At 37.2% G+C, this 19,552-nt stretch overlaps 1 protein-coding gene across 3 annotated transcripts in view; it reads left to right on the plus strand.

Moving 5' to 3' along the window:
- The window catches only part of LOC112058008 (heterogeneous nuclear ribonucleoprotein K), a 59,067-nt gene that overhangs the window by 13,674 nt on the left and 25,841 nt on the right, over positions 1 to 19,552 (plus strand). The window contains exons 1-4 of one of the 3 annotated variants that reach the window (XM_024098654.2): positions 9,346 to 9,433; positions 9,524 to 9,564; positions 17,786 to 17,879; positions 18,538 to 18,594. In XM_024098654.2, coding sequence (XP_023954422.1) covers positions 17,790 to 17,879; positions 18,538 to 18,594 — 147 coding nt within the window. In that variant the 5' untranslated portion in view covers positions 9,346 to 9,433; positions 9,524 to 9,564; positions 17,786 to 17,789. Of the gene's footprint in view, positions 1 to 9,345; positions 9,434 to 9,523; positions 9,565 to 17,785; positions 17,880 to 18,537; positions 18,595 to 19,552 lie in introns of those variants that run through there. The other 2 variants (XM_024098653.2, XM_024098655.2) reach the window with 2 other exon arrangements.

Here is a 19,552-nt window from a genome sequence, read left to right on the forward strand (position 1 = left end):
GTTTCGGAGATAATACAAAATTTCTAAAAGACGCAGAAATTCCGCTATATGACGTCCGGCGCTTTCATTTACGTAGTTCCCGTTCCCGTGTAAATATGGGGATCAAACATAGCCTATGACACTCGCAAATAACGTAGCTTTCTATTGGTAAAACAATTTTCCAAATCGGTCCAGTAGATCCAGAGATTACCTCCTACAACCACACGAACTTTACCTCTTTATATTATTAGCATAGAAGTCTCTATTTCTTTTGGTCATACCACCACTCTCGAAGGACTGGAACGATTTTGCTAAGGGTAGGAGTAAGATAGAGAAGTTACAGGGTAGGGTAAGGTACGGGTAGGGAAGCGTAGGGGTAGTGTAGGGATAGGGTAGGTTTAGGGCCGGGTTTAGGGTAGTGGTAGGGTAGGGGTAGAGGTAGGGTAGTGGTAGGGTAGAGGTACGGGTAGGATAGGGAAGTGGTAGGGTAGGGGTAGGATAGGCGTGAGATAGGGGTACGGGTGGGATAGGCGTAGGAAAGGGGTAGGGTACGGGGAGGGTAGGGGTAGGATAGGCGTGAGATAGGGGTACGGGTGGGATAGGCGTAGGAAAGGGGTAGGGTACTGGAGGGTAGGGGTAGGATGGGGGTAGGGGTAGGATGGGGGTAGGGTGTAGGTAAGGTAGGGGTAGGGTAGGAGTCGGTTTGGGGTAGGGTAGGGGTAGAGTGGGGGTAGGGGTATGGTAGGGTAGGGTAGGGGTAGGGTAGGGTAGGGGTAGGGTAGATGTAGGGGTTGGGTAGGGTTGGGGTAGTGGCAGGGTAGGGGTAGGGTAGGGTAGGGGTAGTAGTAAAGTTGACATCGAAATTTACGCGGACGAAGTCGCGGGCGTCCGCTAGTATAATATAATAATAAAAATTGAGAGGGGGAGAATTAATTTGAGTAGAGTAAAAATTTAAAATACATAATCAATTAATTTCTGATACTACTACACGGAAGTATTGAACATTTGTTCTCTACAAGCGATACAAGTGACTACCATCTCACTAGATAGTAAGTGATGATGCAATTTAAGAAAGACGCGGGCTAATTTGTTAGGAGTAGGCTGAAAATCCACACCCCTTTCGGTTTCTACACGACATCGTGTTGGAAAGCGAAATCGCTTGGCGGTACGTCTGTGTCGGTACGATTGTAACTAGCCTCGGCCGAAGCCGAGTTTAAGCTTGGAACAACAAATAGCCTATATTTCTGTAAGAATCCCAAGCGGCTTCTAGTGTAAAAATAAATATTCATAGTACTACGTATCGCAATATATTATTGAACCACGATATTAAATATTTAGAGTATAAATATTGCAATATAAAATCGAACCATGATATATACGACGCGGTATCGGCGCAATTTCCTCTATAACAACCCGTAATTTTGTATTTAGACATCTGTCGTATTCTTATTGTGGAAATCGCGTGTGGACACCGCCACTTGCCTAGGCCGGGTGGCCAGCGTTCCCACGAGCTGCTGAAATATTCAGCAGCTGGCGAAGAACAAATTACAGGCCACGTATACCTCCCCCCCCCCTCCCATAAGTCTTCAGAAAATTACAGAGTACTAAGTCTGGAAAGAAAGACAATTAGGTCACTACTGCATAATTGTTGACCAACGGTGACATTCTCACGGCTGGATACTGCATTGTCCCAACATCTGTTGGCTCACATACCTCGCTATTGAATAAATTATTATTTAAGCCATAACACCCATCCTAACTAGAACATATAGGGGGTGGATTGTAGCTACTCCTTGCACGCCTTTTCAAGCAATTCATTTGATTGTAGAGAAAAAATAATGGTCTCATTTGTGCAGTCGGATAAACCTTTGAGATATCTTGGTCTGGACAAAGACAAAAGTCAACCAATAGCGGTAGTTGTGCGCATAATAGGCCTTCTGTATTCTACTCCTGGTTAGGGTCAATTTAAGCTGCAACAGCTCCACGCCAAGGGTCTTTAGTTCCGTACACAAATCAGAAAGGAATTATTAGTATTTCGCTTAGTTGAAAAAAGGGGACTTACTTGAAATATATATATATATTTAAGTATTAAACGATATAGATAACCTGACAAACACTATCAGATGTAAATTGCAAATGACCTGGAGCTACGGGTTAAAAGCACCAACCAAACTCGAGGCTGTTATTTAGAATTTGTTGTACCTGACCCGGGTAAAAAACCAAGGGACCCAAATATCCTTATTTGAATACCTCGGTTGGGTACCTAAAGAACCGAGACACCTAAATTACCCTATTTGGATACCTCGGTTCGGTATCTAAAGAACCGAGTCACCCAATTATCTCTATTTGGATACCTCGGTTCGGTACCTAAAGGACCGAGGCACCCAAATATCCATATTTGGATAGCTCGGTTCGGTACCTAAAGAACCGAGGCACCCAAATATCCTTATTTCGATAGCTCGGTTCGGTACCTAAAGAACCGAGGCACCCAAATATCCCTATTTGGATACCTTGCTTCGATACCTATGGAACCCAAATATCGCTATACCTCGGTTCCTTTGTACCAACAAGGTTTTTCTATAATTAATACCCTAATAAATAAAATAAAAAAGTCATTTATTTCTTACAGAAGTACTAGTTTACAAAGTTTGGTTAAGTTAAGTTTAGTTTAGTTGTGTTTGTATCAAAAAGTAGATGACTATTATTTAGTAGTTGTTGCTTTTAGTAATATCCCAATAATTGAATGTAATTGTTTTTCAAATAAACCATAAGGTACAGTTACAATTTCTAAACTTTAACTGTTAAAGTTTTGTTCTAAGTTTATAAAGACTTGATAGAAAATTCAGGTCTTGAAAATGATTTCATGCAGTTTGTTGTAACCCGGTCGCCGTGGTAACGATTGTCTTCAGCAAGGCCTCATCGGGCCGCTAATAGCTATTGACAAATAGGCGGTTATGTACTATTCATATTGGTCACTGTACACTGTACGTACTAATGTTGTGGGCCAAATAGACATGACATGCGTGTTAATGTGTTTGATCGTTATTATTTGGCCCGCTCTATTGATTGATCTCACTATCGCTCCCCTGGATGTCATATTCTATGGCGTAAGCTACCGATTTGTTTGACTAACTATTTGTTAGCGTTAATAGCAAATATGGAATTGTTAGAAGTTGCTTTATTTGTAATTCTTGCCGACTATTCAATCGTATCTATAAGTTTGCTAGTCAATCATCAATCAATCATTACTAGAGATGCGCCGAGTAACACTTTCGCCGAGTAACGAGTAACGAGTTTTACTCGGTTAAATTTTTTTTCAACCGAGTAATCGGCCGAGTAACTCGGTTCTACAAATTCCCATTTCGCGCGCGTAAACAAGTATTAATTCAATTCAATTCAATTCAATTCAATTCAAAATTGTTTTTTTCAAGTAGGCTTAGTTTACAAGCTTCAAGTTTAGTTTCTTTAGAAACATCAAGTTTGACTATTTGTAGTCGCTCAGAAGGCGCAGTCTCCTGTTGAGAAGAGCGACGAGAAACTCAACAGTTGCTCTTTTAAATCTTTCATTTTAATTATATTAAAATTTAATTGAGATTTTCAAAGATTTCCTAAATTACTAATAAATACTTTTTGATTAACACTGTTGTTATAATTATATGTACCTAAATAATGCTTTTCTTAAACAAGGTATACTCGGCATTCACCGACCGAGTTATTCGGCCGAGTACGAGTATCAAAAAATCCGCCGAGTATGCCGAGTACCGAGTATCAACCGAGTACTCGGCCCATCTCTAATCATTAGCATTATACATGTTGGTCGAGTTCGGCAGCTCTCGTTTTCAGAAAGCGTAAACGCTAAACCTCTAATTGAATATATTAAATGAAACCTCAACAGCTCTTAGGTAAATTGGTCGGACTCAATACCGAGAGGTTATGAGTTCGATGTCTACCCTATAGACTATTGTGGGTCCCACTTCTTCTAACAGTCTTTCCGACTAATGGGGATGATGACTAGGTTTGAATATATTGATTTTTATGATACATTCGGGTAAATAGGATCAATGTTAACTAATTTATACATAAAAAGCAAAGATTGACTGGATATTTGCAAAATAAATCAAATTATAAAATTTCAAAAACTATTAAAAATTTTTTATCGTAATTAGATGAAAATTCATACATTTTTAGCTTCCTTACATTAAATGTGACATTTTTTAATATATGAACTATAAAGATAAACGCACAAATAACAAAGATATTAGTAATTTTGTTTGAACGCGCATACAAATCTAACGATCATTACATTGCCTATGACGTCATTTTTTCGAGCCATTTTGTATGGGGCGTTTTTCAGAGATCCGCGGCAGCGCCGCAAATCTGACTCTTTAAACCCCTATAGCTCCGAAAGTAATGATCGCAGATACCCTGTTCCTTTTACAAAATTGCTTTACTATTAGTATACTCTTAATTTATATACAATTTAAAACACTGTCATCATCCCTATTGAACTTACAGTCTTTCCGACTAATTTAAGTGAAATGAGAATCAAATTTAAAAGATATATGTCAAACTAACTGCGGTGCTACGCGCGAAAAATAAGTATGTAACTACACGTATTTTTAATATTTCCGGGATAAAAAGTAGCCTTAATTCAGGTTATAATCTATCTTCGTTCCGAATTTCAGCTAATTCGGTTCATTAGACGCGGCGTGTACAAACAAACATTACCATAAGTTTTTCATAAATCGCGGGAAACCATAGATTTTTTCGGTGACAAAGAGTAGGTTCTATGTTAATCCAAGGTATTATCTATTTTCATTTTTAATTTAATTCAAATCGGTTCAGTAGTTGCGGCGTTAAAGAATAACAAACATCCATACAAACTTTCGCGTTTATAATATTAGTGGAATATTCTTTAAAGAATAATTTCTCACAGACGAGCTTTAATAAAACACCGATATTATGATATTTGTTATCTCCTAAATATTTTATAACAGAGCCCAAAAGTATCAAGAGAATAAAGCTGAAAGCAAGTTGCATGCAAGCAAGTCGTTAACCATACAATGCCAACGTTTGACAGCACTTAACAAATTGACTTCAACTCAATGATCACATTCTTAATAATTCGAGGAAAGGGAAAGGAAGTTAATATTATTATTAACCATAAATATCTCAGATATATCATCATCACACATCATGACATGTGTATAATTTGAACGCATTTTAACATAATTGGTAATAAATATTTGATATTGCACTAAATTTAACATAGTTTAATAATTTTGACAGTATATATTATGACTATTATTTTATTTTATCTGTCACAGTAATTTTGAGTTCGATTTGTCATAATCGTTGGATCATTAAATGTTAAATTGTATAAGCTATTACATATCTTTTCTTTTTTATCTGTTTGCTTATAAATTAGGATTATATTTAAATTTTTCATACACATATGAATTTTATTATTTAATAATAAATACACATTTATTATTAAATAAGCTATCTTTGTAAACCTACTTTCTGATGAATAAATAAATTATTATTAAAATTTATTATTATTATCATCATATCAGCCGATGGACGTCCACTGCAGGACATAGGCCTTTTGTAGGGACTTCCAAACATCACTATCCTAAGCCGCCTGCATTCAGCGAATCCCAGCGCTTCCTTTGATGTCGTTAGTCCACCTGGTCTACCGGGGTCGACCAACACTGCGCTTTGTAGTGCGATATTGCCATTCCAGCACCTTGGGACCCCAACGTCATTCGGCTCTTCGAACTGTGTGCCCCGCCCATTGCCACTTCAGCTTCGCGACATGTCAAACTATGTCGGTGACTTTGGTTCTTCTGCGGATCTCCTCATTTCTGATTCGATCACGCAAAGAGTATCCTACCATAGCTCGTTTCATCGCTCGCTGTGTGACTCTGAGCCTTCATATGAGGCCCATAGATAGGTAGATCAAGTCTCAGGACTAAGTAGATACGAGTAGATAAATTCTTTATTCTCACCTCTTTAACTATTGAGTTTCTTGCTAGCTTTTCTTAGAAGATTACAAGCCTCCGAAGCGGTGGTAGAGTCTCTAAATACAAACAGACAAACCTTTCCAAAGTGCTTGTAAATTAAGCCTTATTTAAATGAACTTGTGGCAGTTTCTACAAATAGTTGTACTTGACGTTTCAAATAGTTTTAAACTAAGCCTAAAGTTCGGCCGCTCAGAGATTGCGTTTCTGACACCTGTCAAAGTTTTTTTTATTCTTTACAAGTTAGCCTTACTACAATCTCACCTGAGTGTAATGCTTTGTCAATCGTATCCTGGCTTTATTTACTTTGAAAACGTTCTCAATTCACTGCGTAAATATTAGTGGTGAGCCGGGTAATAACAAGCAGCAAAACTTTTCAATTTGCTCGAGTAGGTAAAAGCTTACACAGGATTGTACACCGGACTCTTTAACGCAAGTTCTTGTATTAACATAGGCGAGTTCTTGGCGCGGACATCAAAGAGAATACACGAACGAGCAGTTCAACTTATGAAAGCATTAATCGGGATGAAAGTTTGTTATTCCATACATTCTGTAGCTGAGTGCTCGAGTAACTAGAATAAGTTGTAGGTACCTAATAATAGATACATAAACAAATTATGTGAATATACAAAGAGATACATTATGACCTCCCAGGATGTTCTGACAATGTTTATTAACTGATAAGTTGTTTAACCAATCTAATAACTGACCGCTTTTTCTTCGCAAGTCCTCTCGTCAGGGGTTGCCTGGTAGAGATTGCTTAGTGTTAGATTGCTAAGTGTTAGATTGCTAAGTTTAAGTTTTTTTCATTTTAAATGTTTTATTATTGTGTTTTTGTGTGCAATACAGTATTTCATCTTTTTCTTCTTCTGATTAGTCCAGTGGTTAGCCATGTATGTAATATGATCTTGGTACTTTGGTACTTGGTACTTTGTTGCGGAGTTGGGACGATTGTGATGTTACAACCCGTGAATTAGATCACGTTATGCCGACAGCCAGCCCCGGTCATTATCATTAACATCATTATCCACCTAAGCTCGGCATACCAAGAAGAGGCTTGGTACATGCGTACACACACACACCTGTTGTGGCTATTTACAACCCTACAGGTAAGCGATTTAGCGTTTCGGTAAAATGTGTAGAAACCTAAAGGGGTGTGGATTTTCATCCTACTCCTAACAAGTTACCTCGCTTCCATCTTAGATTGCATCCTCACTTACCATCAGGTGGGTTTGTAAAGAATAAAAAAATGGAAAAAATGGGCTGTTGATAATGAATGGTTATTATCAGATAGATCGTAAAGGAGTCTACACATTATAAATCGCGTTCGAAGATGATTTCTTTCTTCTGGCCGAATAAATTATCCAATTTTGTACGTCTTCTAGGAGTAGATGAGACTCGTACTATATTTTCAGCATATTCACGTAGAGAATGTATCAGCGTGTGGGGAAGCTTAATTTCGATGATCCATTACTACTATAAGCATACTTAATCTAGTTTTCTACAAACTCGCACAATAATGTACGAACGAAAATTCACACAATAATGTACGAAACTTTTTAGGGACTAAATATTAGAAGTGGTCCTGTTACGAGTAGCTACAGAGTGAAAAAGTACAAACTTACGCTGTATGTTTGGAATAACTCTGATCATTCAATAAAGCTAATAAAATATCATTGAGTATATTGCGTACGTACCAAATTTTCGCACAATAGAATTTGAACCTATTATCTACTTGCAATACTAGAGGTATTGTTAGCTACATAGTGTAAATATGTAGAAACGTTTCGTCTTACGCTACAAAAAATGTAGAGATACAGGAGTTTGGACAATGTTATGTTATTGTTAACGATCACAATGTTATTCTTGTCGATTGCTGGTTTATCTATACTATCTATACTAATATTATAAAGAGGTAAAGTTTGTAAGTTTGTAAGTTTGTCACATTTTTTAAATGGGGTAATCTTCGGAACTACTGGTCCGATTTTAAAAATTCTTTCACCAGTAGAATGCTACATTATCGGGGAGTGCTATAGGCTATATTTTATATTGGTATCATATATATTAGCCGAGTTATCACAGTTTTTGTCATACAGGTCGGACTAAAAACCTTTTAAACAGACTTATTCGCATGCGCTGCCTTAACCATTGTGTAAAATTGAAATTAATGTATGGAGACTTTATGTATCTTTAAAAGTTCTACAAAAAAGTCCGCGACACCATATATCTATCTTCTATATATTAGCAGATATAGTACCTTTTGTGTTTTAAAAATTATTAATTTTATATACTTAGGTTTACGTCATTATTTATACAACTAAACTTTAATCCTTATTAAAATAAATTATTTAATAATCACAAGGATATTATGGAGATAAGATTTACCCTTTACAGTATGTTAATTACTCAAATAGTTTCGGAGATAATACAAAATTTCTAAAAGACGCAGAAATTCCGCTATATGACGCCCGGCGCTTTCATTTACGTAGATCCCGTTCCCGTGTAAATATGAGGACCAAACATAGCCTATGACACTCGCAAATAACGTAGCTTTCTATTGGTAAAACAATTTTCCAGATCGGTCCAGTAGATCCAGAGATTACCCCCTACAACCACACGAACTTTACCTCTTTATATTATTAGCATAGAAGTCTCTATTTCTCTTGGTCATACCACCACTCTCGAAGGACTGGACCGATTTTGCTAAGGGTAGGAATAAGATAGAGAAGTTACAAGGTAGGGTAGGGTACGGGTAGGGAAGCGTAGGGGTAGTGTAGGGGTAGGGTAGGTTTAGGGCCGGGTTTAGGGTAGTGGTAGGGTAGGGGTACGGGTAGGATAGGGAAGTGGTAGGGTAGGGGTAGGATAGGCGTGAGATAGGGGTACGGGTGGGATAGGGGTAGAAAAGGGATAGGATACGGGGAGGGTAGGGGTAGGATGGGGGTAGGGTGTAGGTAAGGTAGGGTAGGGGTAGGTTTGAGGTAGGGTAGGGGTAGGGGTAGGGTAGGGTAGGGGTAGGGGTAGGGTAGATGTAGGGGTTGGGTAGTGTAGGGTAGGGGTAGGGTAGGGGTAGGGTAGGGTAGGACGCGGACGAAGTCGCGGGCGTCCGCTAGTCAAATATATTTCGGATCTTTTCGTAGTCTACTTAAGGTACTCTTACCAGAGGTGGTATTGTTTGCAACAGAGAAAAGACGTAAGGGGGTGTCGTGCGGTGTGACTTGTTAAGTTCTCGTTTCCGGGGCACATTGAGAGGTAGGGGTGTTGTCGTGGATGCTCTGCGCATGTGCCGCGGCGGCGCCCCGGAGTCTCACTGGAGCGTACTAAAGCCCGTGCGAAGCCCGAGCGATGCCAGTCCACCCATGCAAGCCCGACAAGGCTCACGGCCTCCTAAAACAAAACAATGGAACATCACGCGCCTTAACCTCACACACCATGTAGGTTTTAATGTCTAATAAAAAAAAATAAACAATTCACGTTGGCCCTACCCTCAATATTGGCATTAATTCCGAATTCAATTGTTCTAGGTACAACTTCCCCGTCCTAAACGCCCTGGTTGAATAATAAGGTGAGTGTTTTGCCCGCTCTTTTTTATTACACTTTTTTTTTTTAAACACGCGAGCTTTTTGTGTAACTGTGTGTGGCCCATTATTTGGATCCTATTTGCAGTGTTCACATTTCTTAACATGCCTCATTAACATTTTCTTCAATGTATATGCACCTTTATAATTGTATATTTTTGTTTATTGCTTTTGTTTTTTAATATGTGTGAGAGATTTACCGGTTTTTAGGTAAAAATGTATTTAAATAAAGTGTTCATTCTTTTTTTTCGTCAGCATAGTGACTGAAAATAAAATATACGCTAAAATTATGTCAATGGGAGTATCAATCACGTATGTTCAATATAAAACTCATTTTATATCACAAGTAGGTATGTGTCTAAGCGAATTTTCGTTTCTTCCGGTATAAACTTTTTGTCTTTATGTTACGTGCTTGGATTTTGATTTGAAACACTTTGGTAACAATCCTGGATTTCATCATTCCATAAATGTTCCATAACTCATTTTAATATGCCAGGCAGAAGGATTCAAATTAATATAAACTTCAATTCAAATAACACTTTTTGCTCCTTTATTAAGTTTTTTCTGATATACCTAACTTGAACTTTGTAGTATTTTACTGTTAAAGCTATTTTACAGTTTAGTAACATATTAAATTATTTTTCTTTAAAGTACAAAGTTGTTTTTACAATAGATGCTTTTGAATACCAATGTCTGGTTCTTTAATCATATATGTTCAATTATGATAACTAGTAGTGTAGTATTTTAAAATGTTAAAATTTTAACAGCTTTAAAAATCATTTGACAAACAATTTGTGTTTTGGTTTTAGTAATTAAATTAGCTGTTCTAAGGTAGCATCTGAAAATCAGCGCGGTATGCTCTCACAAGTAAAATCAAATTTTTTTTTTTTTTGTTTAATTAAAGTCGAAAACTTAAAATAAAGTTAAGAGTATTTCAAACGGGCCTTGGTCCATACTCAGGGCATGCACTATGATGAGCTGATACCCTTGGGTTTTGCCAGATATAAGTACATATTCTACATGACAAGAGTTGTATATTGGTATTTGATTTTGATATTGGAAAGCCTGTATTGATATTTTAATGACACTGCAATCATAAGCTAGGCAGGCAGGCTAGCTAAACTCCATATCCTATAAGGCCTGGCCCTGTGATAGGTCGTTAAAAGTTAAAATAGGCTGGTAATAAGCAAGTATGCTACTTTTAAACGGCTTTGTAATGTCACTGTATGTTAAAATATTTTTCTTCACTTTGTTTTTCTTTTGTAGTTTTTTCACCGTTTTTTTTAAATTTAAACTACTGTGTTTTCAATTAGTTTCACCTTGTAAAAGTTCGAAACTAGTCTGGGATATTCCGAAAATCACGTGAATTTCGTTACGCTATATCATTGTTATTTTTTGTATTATTAATAAGTATATTGTTTATACAAACTATACGTATGAACAATATAATTATTATATTATATATCTAAAACATTGTAATTTTGTACATTACATAGTTATTACGAAGCGCGGTAGAATCATCCAATTGGGTGAACGCACGATGGTAGGACAGCTGGTAGTGACATTTGGAGCGAAGTTTTTTTTTTTGCGCAAAGGTCCATAGGTGTACAGCCTGGGCGAACACCTGCCCCGTCGGCGACAGTCAGCGGGCGGACTGCTCTACCGTTCAATTACCTACCTATATAATATACTTTGAAACCTTTATTCAAAACTAGCAGATGTACGCGGCATCGTACGCATGGAATAAGTTTTTTTTTTTTTTGATATACCTCATTAGATTCACGGTTAGTGTTAAATCCAAGAGGAACTCTTTGTTGAGGTTTTTCGTTTGGTTAGTGTTTAAGCGTCATATTGTTACGAAAAAGCAAAAATATTCTTTTTTCCGGTCTTACTAAAACGTGTAATAAACAGCTAAGTATCGTAATATGATTAATCTCCTACAACAGTTGAGAGATTAGTGATATCATGTAGGTACACATACTTAGACTTATACTTGTATTTATTTCAATTTGTTTGTACATTTTTATTTAGAAAAATAAGCATAATATTTATAGCAGTGGATTGCTAGTTTGGTCCTCTCTGAACTCAAATTAAACAAAATGCAAAGTTTGTCAAACTCAAAATCAAAATTAATGTATTTCAAGTAAGATTAGTTTACAAGCACTTTTGATAAGGCAGTTGACTATTTGTAAAGATTCTACCACCGGTTCGGAAGGCAGGTTCTGCTGAGAAGAACCGGCAAGAAACTCAACAGTTGCTCGTCATGCCTCTATGTCATAATTTGATACACAAAAATGTACCAAGTACCATAATGAGTTACACAAAAAATTTATGCCATAATCTGATAAATTAAAATCTCTGTTATAATTTAATACACAAATATCTCTATGCCATAATTCATTAAACGATAAAATCTCTATGCCATATGTTTCATAAAAAATCTATGCCATAATTTAATTCTTAAACAAAATCTCTGTGTTAAAACAACACAAGTTCACATAAGACAGTTTAATTCGCGACTTCTGTGATTTGCGATTTACCCACAACGTCCCAGTTAAATCACTACAATTTAATTGGTTCGGCGGCACAAAGCTAATTGTATGTTACAATTATTATGTTAGTCTCTTATCATTGATTTTATCACACACACATATGTAGTTGTAATTATTCCTGTGTGACCTACATTATGTAATTATTATGCATGTATTCATTTACTTCATTTACAAAACAAAATCTAAATTACTTGATTACGGAAAATACACTAAACGGTAAAAAAAAAAAAATTAAAATCGGGGTTTACAAGGTAAAATCGACTCTTATTGTTGAGGTCGGTTAAAATGTAGCCTATTTTACCCAGGACCATAGCAATGAATCGATTAACTTGTATATCAAAATCGGATGAATAGGTAAGGCGCTACGTAGAAACATAAACTATACTGTTAAAATCATAACCCTCCCTTTAGAGGTCGCCCTAATATAATTATAATATGTAGAATAACTAATTGTACCTACTGTAAGTTGCTTGTGAAGATCACGCACGCCCCAAATCCCATGCGGTGGAATTAAACCTCAGACCTCTCGTATTTGAGTCTAACTTCTAACCGTGGAGCTGTTGAGGCTTTATAAGTATAATTTGTGCGATTTTCTTATCCGAACTTGGCCTACCTATAGCCATGTGGCGCGTCGATTCTCTTTCTACAAACGTTAACGCTTACAACACTAAAAAATAAATGGGAATGACAGTTCCGAAAGATCAATAACATTTGTATTCCCTATCATTGTCATCAAGTCACTGGAATTTTGAGTGGCTCACGGGAATTTGGGGCTTAGACCCACCACGTTTTTGTTTAAATTTTTTTTATTCTTTACATATTTAATTTTGATTGATTGTCCTTAAAGGCTAACCTTTGAGGACAATCAATCAAAATCAGTTTAATTTTAATTAAAAAAAAATATAAAAAATCGCTTGGCGGTATGTCTTTGCCAGTAGGGTAATTAGCCACGGCCGAAGCCTCCCACCAGCCAGACCTGGACCTATTAAGTAAATCTAAATCGGCTCAGCTGGGGATCGAACCCAGGACTTCCGTTTTGTAAATCCAACGCGTATACCACTGCGCCACGGAGGCCGTTTAGGATGGGTGGCTTGACGTGCTTTTCGAGGCGCAGGGGTGTTATGTAATTTATAAGTAGGCTGCAACTGAGGATTTCTTAAAAAAAAAACTCAATATTTCGGAATCTTAAGAAATCAAACCTATAAACCTCGTATTCTGATTGTACCTTCGCGGTAGTTTTATAGCTAAAGGCTATGGGGCTACTATCAACAATCATAATCAAAAAGAACAGTGCAAAACAATACGAGCGTACGAATTTAGCCCGCAGTGTCCGTAGGTTACACCTGTGCGGGGTCAATGACCCGCTCACCTGCTGCTCGCAACAATTACCATATTAAGCGCTGCTCAGTCATCTCGCGCATTGATCATTTCGTAAGAGCACACCTCAGACCAACTATTGTATACGACGTTACTTTACTGTCAAAGTATATGATCAACGATCTAATCTGATCTATACTAATACTAATATATGTATAAAGAAGAAGAGCTTGTTTGTTTGGTTGAACGCGCGAATCTCAGGAACTACCGGTCCGATTTGAAAAATTCTTTCAGTGTTAGATAGCCGACTTATCGGGAACGGGAACCACGCAGGTGAGACCGCGCGGCGTCAGCTAGTGCGATTATAAAAGCTGTCTCTATAGTATCGATGTTTCATTGTAGTCATCGTGTTCGTCGCTTAAAGAGCTCCGTAAAAATATCTTTTTGTGTAGTTGAATGATGTAAGATATATACCAAATCAAAGCTCATTTTCATCAGAAAATGAGATTTTTGACAATTTTGTCCGTGAATTTGGGTGCGATACGTACTAGTCCTTCTGTAAGTGGTCTGAGGAGCAGACTGATTGGCCTTTTTACTCTGTAGCGTAGTATCTTATACTACGAGCTACGTAGGCCCTACGGGCAAAGACGTACCGCCAAGCGATTTAGCGTTCCGGTACGATGACGCGTACAAACCGTCAAAGGTATGGATAGACCATTAGACATACTTGTACCTCTTCTAAGTAAGCCCGCTGCTATCTTAGACTGCATCGTCACTTAACATCAGGTGAGATCGCAATCAAAGGCTACTTTAATATAATTAAGGTAAATTAGAGCCTTAATAGTTCTCATGTTTATGGCAGGCGTCCTCAGATCCGCATCTTACGTATTGGGATTTTTAATTTTATACGTTAGATAAAATCCGTTAGATACGATTCGTACGATGCGGATCAGTGGACGCAATACTATCCGTTATGCTAGCCACAAACGGTCAATTATTCTCACGTTTCTGTAGCACCCCCGATTATAATTGATCATGCGTTGGTCACTGCTTACAAGACTTCTATACTATGCCGCGTGGGTACTGCCGTTTGCTTTTCAGAAACGTGAGAATAATTGATCGTCAATGGCGACCTTTAGATGCGATCCGCACGATGCGGATCTGTGGACGCCTGCCACAACGACGCAAGGGGCCACATTCGACACAGGGAATGAAGTTTAGCCTGAGTAAATTTTCTAATCTTTATTATTTGCCTTTCCTAACTAACACGAAACAGAGATAAAAACAGTTTAATAGCAATGCGTGTATAATTAACAAGATAAATTAACCTTTTTCAATCAGCTATTTCGCAAACGAAATCGCTAGCAGCATCTTATTAAGGTAAAATTATATTTTATGACAAGACAAACACTGAATGAAATTCTGGAAATGTAATTTACATTCATTCCTTTTTATACCGAGCTATTAAATATGAATGTACAAGTACCTACTCCTAAATTGAAATGTATTCACCTCGTTTGCCCGTTTTCAATATTTCTATACGAAATAATTAGGTAAAAGCGTACTGAATGTTCAATTCATATAATTTTGCGCAAGATATATTTGTCATCATTATTATCAACCTATTTGAACGTCAATTTTTCAAGTTCATTAATTTACAAGATACACGCGTTTTTTTTAACTTTTCGTCTGTCTGTTTGTTCGGGCTAATCTCTGAACTGATTATAATGGGACTTTTATTGGAAGATAGAGAAGGCTATTGAGCAACATATTATTACACTTAGAACATATAGATCTTTTCATCCCGGAAAAGTTCCCATGGGATTTGTGAAAAACCGAATTTTCCGCTAGTACTAGGAGGTTCTAAATATGAAATTTTAAATGCTTAAATAAAATATATAGCCCAGGCTCCATGGAAACTTTTTACAATTGATTACTATCAAGTTAATTTTCCGTGAGTATCTTTATCTCGATCGAGACGCTCAACTTTTTTATTTACGAAAATTTTCTGAGGGTCGGAATGAGACAATGTATCACACAATCTGTAGGACATTGTAGCTGTTGAGTTTTATTACTGTTAATTAAGTAAAAAAAGCTGGTTTTTATTAAGTTAGCTACCAGGATCAAGAATTTTTCGTAAATAAAAAAGTTCATCAAGATGAAGCTACTCACGGAAAATTAACTTGATAGTAATCCATTGTAAAAATGTTCCGCGGGCTAATATTATTTGACGGCCTCCGTGGTGCAGTGGTATGCGGATTTAATGACGGAGGTCCTGGGTTCGATCCCCGACTGGGCCGAATGAGGTTTTCTTAATTGGTCCAAGTCTGGCTGGTGTGAGGCTTCGGCCGTGGCTAGTTACCGACAAAGACGTACCGCCAAGCGATTTAGCGTTCCGGTACGATTGTGTGTAGAAACCGAAAGGAGTGTGGATTTTCATCCTCCTCACAAGTTAGCCCGCTTCCATCTTAGATTACATCATCATTTACCATCAGGTGAGATTGAAGTCGAGGGCTAACCAGTAAAGAAAAAAAAAATACGCTAACGTAAAATAAGTATTTAGGTATATTATTGGTTTAATAAGTTATTACACCCAGTATATAACTAAAGATTAAGAAACAGGGCACAGATAATAAATAATATGTATCTCTGTAGTCGTGTGACCAGGTTACAGGGCGGTCATGCTAGTTTGACCTTTTACTGGCCCGAAGCCAGTTGTGTGAGCAGTATGTCGTTTTTGTATTTCAATAGCAGAAAAAAAGAAATATGTACTTCCAAAACCACAATGAAGTAAATGTATGATTTGTTATAGGTGATTTTTTTTATTCTTTACAAGTTAGCCCTTGACGACAATCTCACGTGATGATGCGATCTAAGATGGAAGCGGGCTAACTCGTTTGAAGGAGGATGAAATCCACACCTCTGTCGGTTTCTACAAGACATCGTACCGGAACGCTAAATCGCTTGGTGATACGTCTTTGTCGGTAGGGTGAACCTTGAAATGGGAAACCATGAGGAAATCCACATGGAATACCAGCGTACGGGAGGCGCGAAGGTTATGTCACTCATACAGACATTATCTCGTCTTACTAAGTTTTAATTCATGTTGGTCGTAGAGTAGATTATACATTAGCCCCCAACGCAAAAACAGGGGTGTTTAAAAAGTTCAACTTGTCTATATGTGGCACCATAGCTCTCGAACTATGTAAGCGATTTAGTTTTTTTTTGGATTAAAAGTGACTTATATGCGAGTGTTCTTAGAAATGTTTGGTAAAAATCGTAAAAGTTGTGGGGGGGTGAAAGTGGGGAAGAATGTCTGCAAAATATACTCGACGGGGGTCTCAAATGAAAGCGCACTGAAAAAGAATATTGATGACTTAATCGAGAGTGTTCTTAGTTTCGTTTGTTGAGAAATTTGGTGGTGGGAACAATTTTGACATGGAAATCCGATTGTTTACATTGAAATAAAAATGAACAATTTTCTTTGATCCGGCTCACATATGATGATAGAAAGAATTTCTGGCATAAAAGTTTAAATTAAGTAATTTTATTACCTTCGGGATTTTTTCAAAATGTATATCAGTTTGCGACTTAAGTTCCGGCTGCCGACTAGAGTTTAATATCTGTTTGTGTTCATCCAAATAGTTTGTTGGTTTCCAACAACCGGGCCAGTAAGTACCGGGATCGATACCGCGCGGCGAACCGGCGCCGGCGGGCCGTTGATTAATCCCGGACTGATTAAACTAAACATTGATTACGTCACTGGCAAATTCATTTTTAATTTGCCCCTGTCTCTATTGAAGTAGTAGTATTCGTATATTGCAGACATTCGTTTGCGAAAGTGCCTCATTAGACAAGTCGTTAAACTTGGGATCTTTCGAGTCTTGGGTCGGGTTATGAATTACTAGCCGACGCCCCGCGGTTACGCCCGCGTAGTTCCCGTTCCCGTGAGAATACGGTGATAAAATGTAGCCTATGACACTCACAAATAACGTGGCTTTCTACTGGTAAAGAAATTTTCAACATCGGTTAAGTAGATCCAGATATTATCCTACAACACTGCAAACTTTACCTCTAGATTGATTTCATTCTTCCAAGAAATTTTCTAGGAGTTGGAAAGTTTTGCAGATTTTGCCCAGCCTCTTACCCTTATTACGTCCGCCCGTCTTTTCTTCGGCATTGCTCTTCTTTTTTGGAATTTTGATTGATTACATTAAAACCTCGTCCATTTTGGAAGTCGGTTAATTAATAATAATTAATTATAGATATTAAGTATGTACCTAAAGAATTGAATGTAGATATTTTTCATATAAAATTAATAAAAGTGTTTCTCCCGCAGCAGTATGAAACGGGACGCCTACGGAGACGATGGTCCAATGCATAAACGCCAGCGACAAACCGATGACGAAGTCACCTTCCTCATCCCGAGCAAGGTACGCATATTACCACAGTATTCATCATCATCATCATCATCATCATCATCATCATCATCCATTATCATTATCATCATAATCAATTTAATTAAAAATTATGGGGACACCAGCCCATAATCATTATAATTAATTGGTATTTCGGGTGTCCCCAACATTACACTTATTTAAATGTTAAAAAAAATTACCTATAGGGGTCTTGAATTTAGCTAGACTGAAGCGATTTTTATCAGAGAACTACTCATCAAAAAAATCGAAATAGTCCGCAAGTACTATTTTTTTAAGTCGGTTAAAAATATAAGCCATCATGGTCCGATAGCGTTTAGGCTCGTATTGTCAAAACAATTTAAAAAAATATATGAGAAGATTTTTTTAAGAAAAGTATATTTCCATCATCATCAACTCATCATTATCACAAACTACGATGTTTTCTTATTCCTAATATATATTTCCCAAATAAATATTTTTTGAATAATTCAAGAGATCATTGTCTATCTCATAGGTTTCATGTATGATAATAAAAAACTTGCTTTAGTGCTTACTAACTCTAAAACTATAAGCACGTCTCTGCGTATAATAGGTCATATCTTATATTTACTTACTTGTACCACATCATCACTTGTACCACAGTCCACTTGGTCATTAGTATTTTTTTGAACAGGTGGCGGGATCAATTATTGGAAAAGGAGGATCCAATATATCAAAGCTGAGAAACGAGGTCAGTATTTATAAAGTTTTAATTAAAAAAAAAAAGTATGTTTTGCTACGATTTCGTTCAGCTACAGAATATTGTGTAGGTAGAGTTGAGAGGTTTTTGCAATAAATGTAAGTGACATTTTCACAGATATTTTTATGATTTTAATATAAAATATAATTTTTATTTATCATTATAGTTCTAAGTTAAGTTACAGATTAGTTTAGTGTAAGTAAATATTTATTATTTTCAATTATTTACTCAGCATACGATACTTAATCTAAAATAGCATATAACATTTTTTCTCACTACAGGTACAAAAGACCACTCATTCTAAAAATAATGAACAACTCCGTGCTTTTAATTGGGTAACGCGTTAACCCGTTTTGCCTTGGCTTTGTTAATCTCCTACCTCCTTGGTAATCTTTGGTAGACTGGTAGAAGATGCTCTAGCATTAAGTCCGCCTTTTATTGTTGTAAAAAAAAACTACATCTGGTATTGTGAGCGTATGCTCGGTGGTCGGAAGTGCCACTGGGCGACGCGAGCGGCCGTTGGCTAGACAATAACCCCCCGGCAGCCAGTTTACAGGTTATTTCTGCCCCCGAGACGACCCTGTCAATAGACGCACCGCGCGCCTCCGTACGCACCGCTCTCTGCTGCCATTTTCAACACTAAAAGCTTAAACTAAAAAAAAAATCCGCTATACACGACATGATAGACTACCATCAAATTAACCTTAATAACATGACTCTAGAAATGGTATGTACGCGTCACCCGTAAGGACCCGGACTTTTTTTTAACCCTTTAACTGTTCTGTTACTTTCAACTACATTGCGTCTCACATACACATTACAAGAGTGTGCTTTTGTTTAAAAATTAATGACTAAATGTATGTTTTACACCGCGTATTGTCAGAAAAGGCCACACTTTTGTCTTTCCACAAAGAATGTAACATGCCATTTCTATTGCTTATATTATTAA

Source organism: Bicyclus anynana, chromosome 20 (assembly GCF_947172395.1).
Source record: "Bicyclus anynana chromosome 20, ilBicAnyn1.1, whole genome shotgun sequence".
Lineage (NCBI taxonomy): Eukaryota > Metazoa > Arthropoda > Insecta > Lepidoptera > Nymphalidae > Bicyclus > Bicyclus anynana.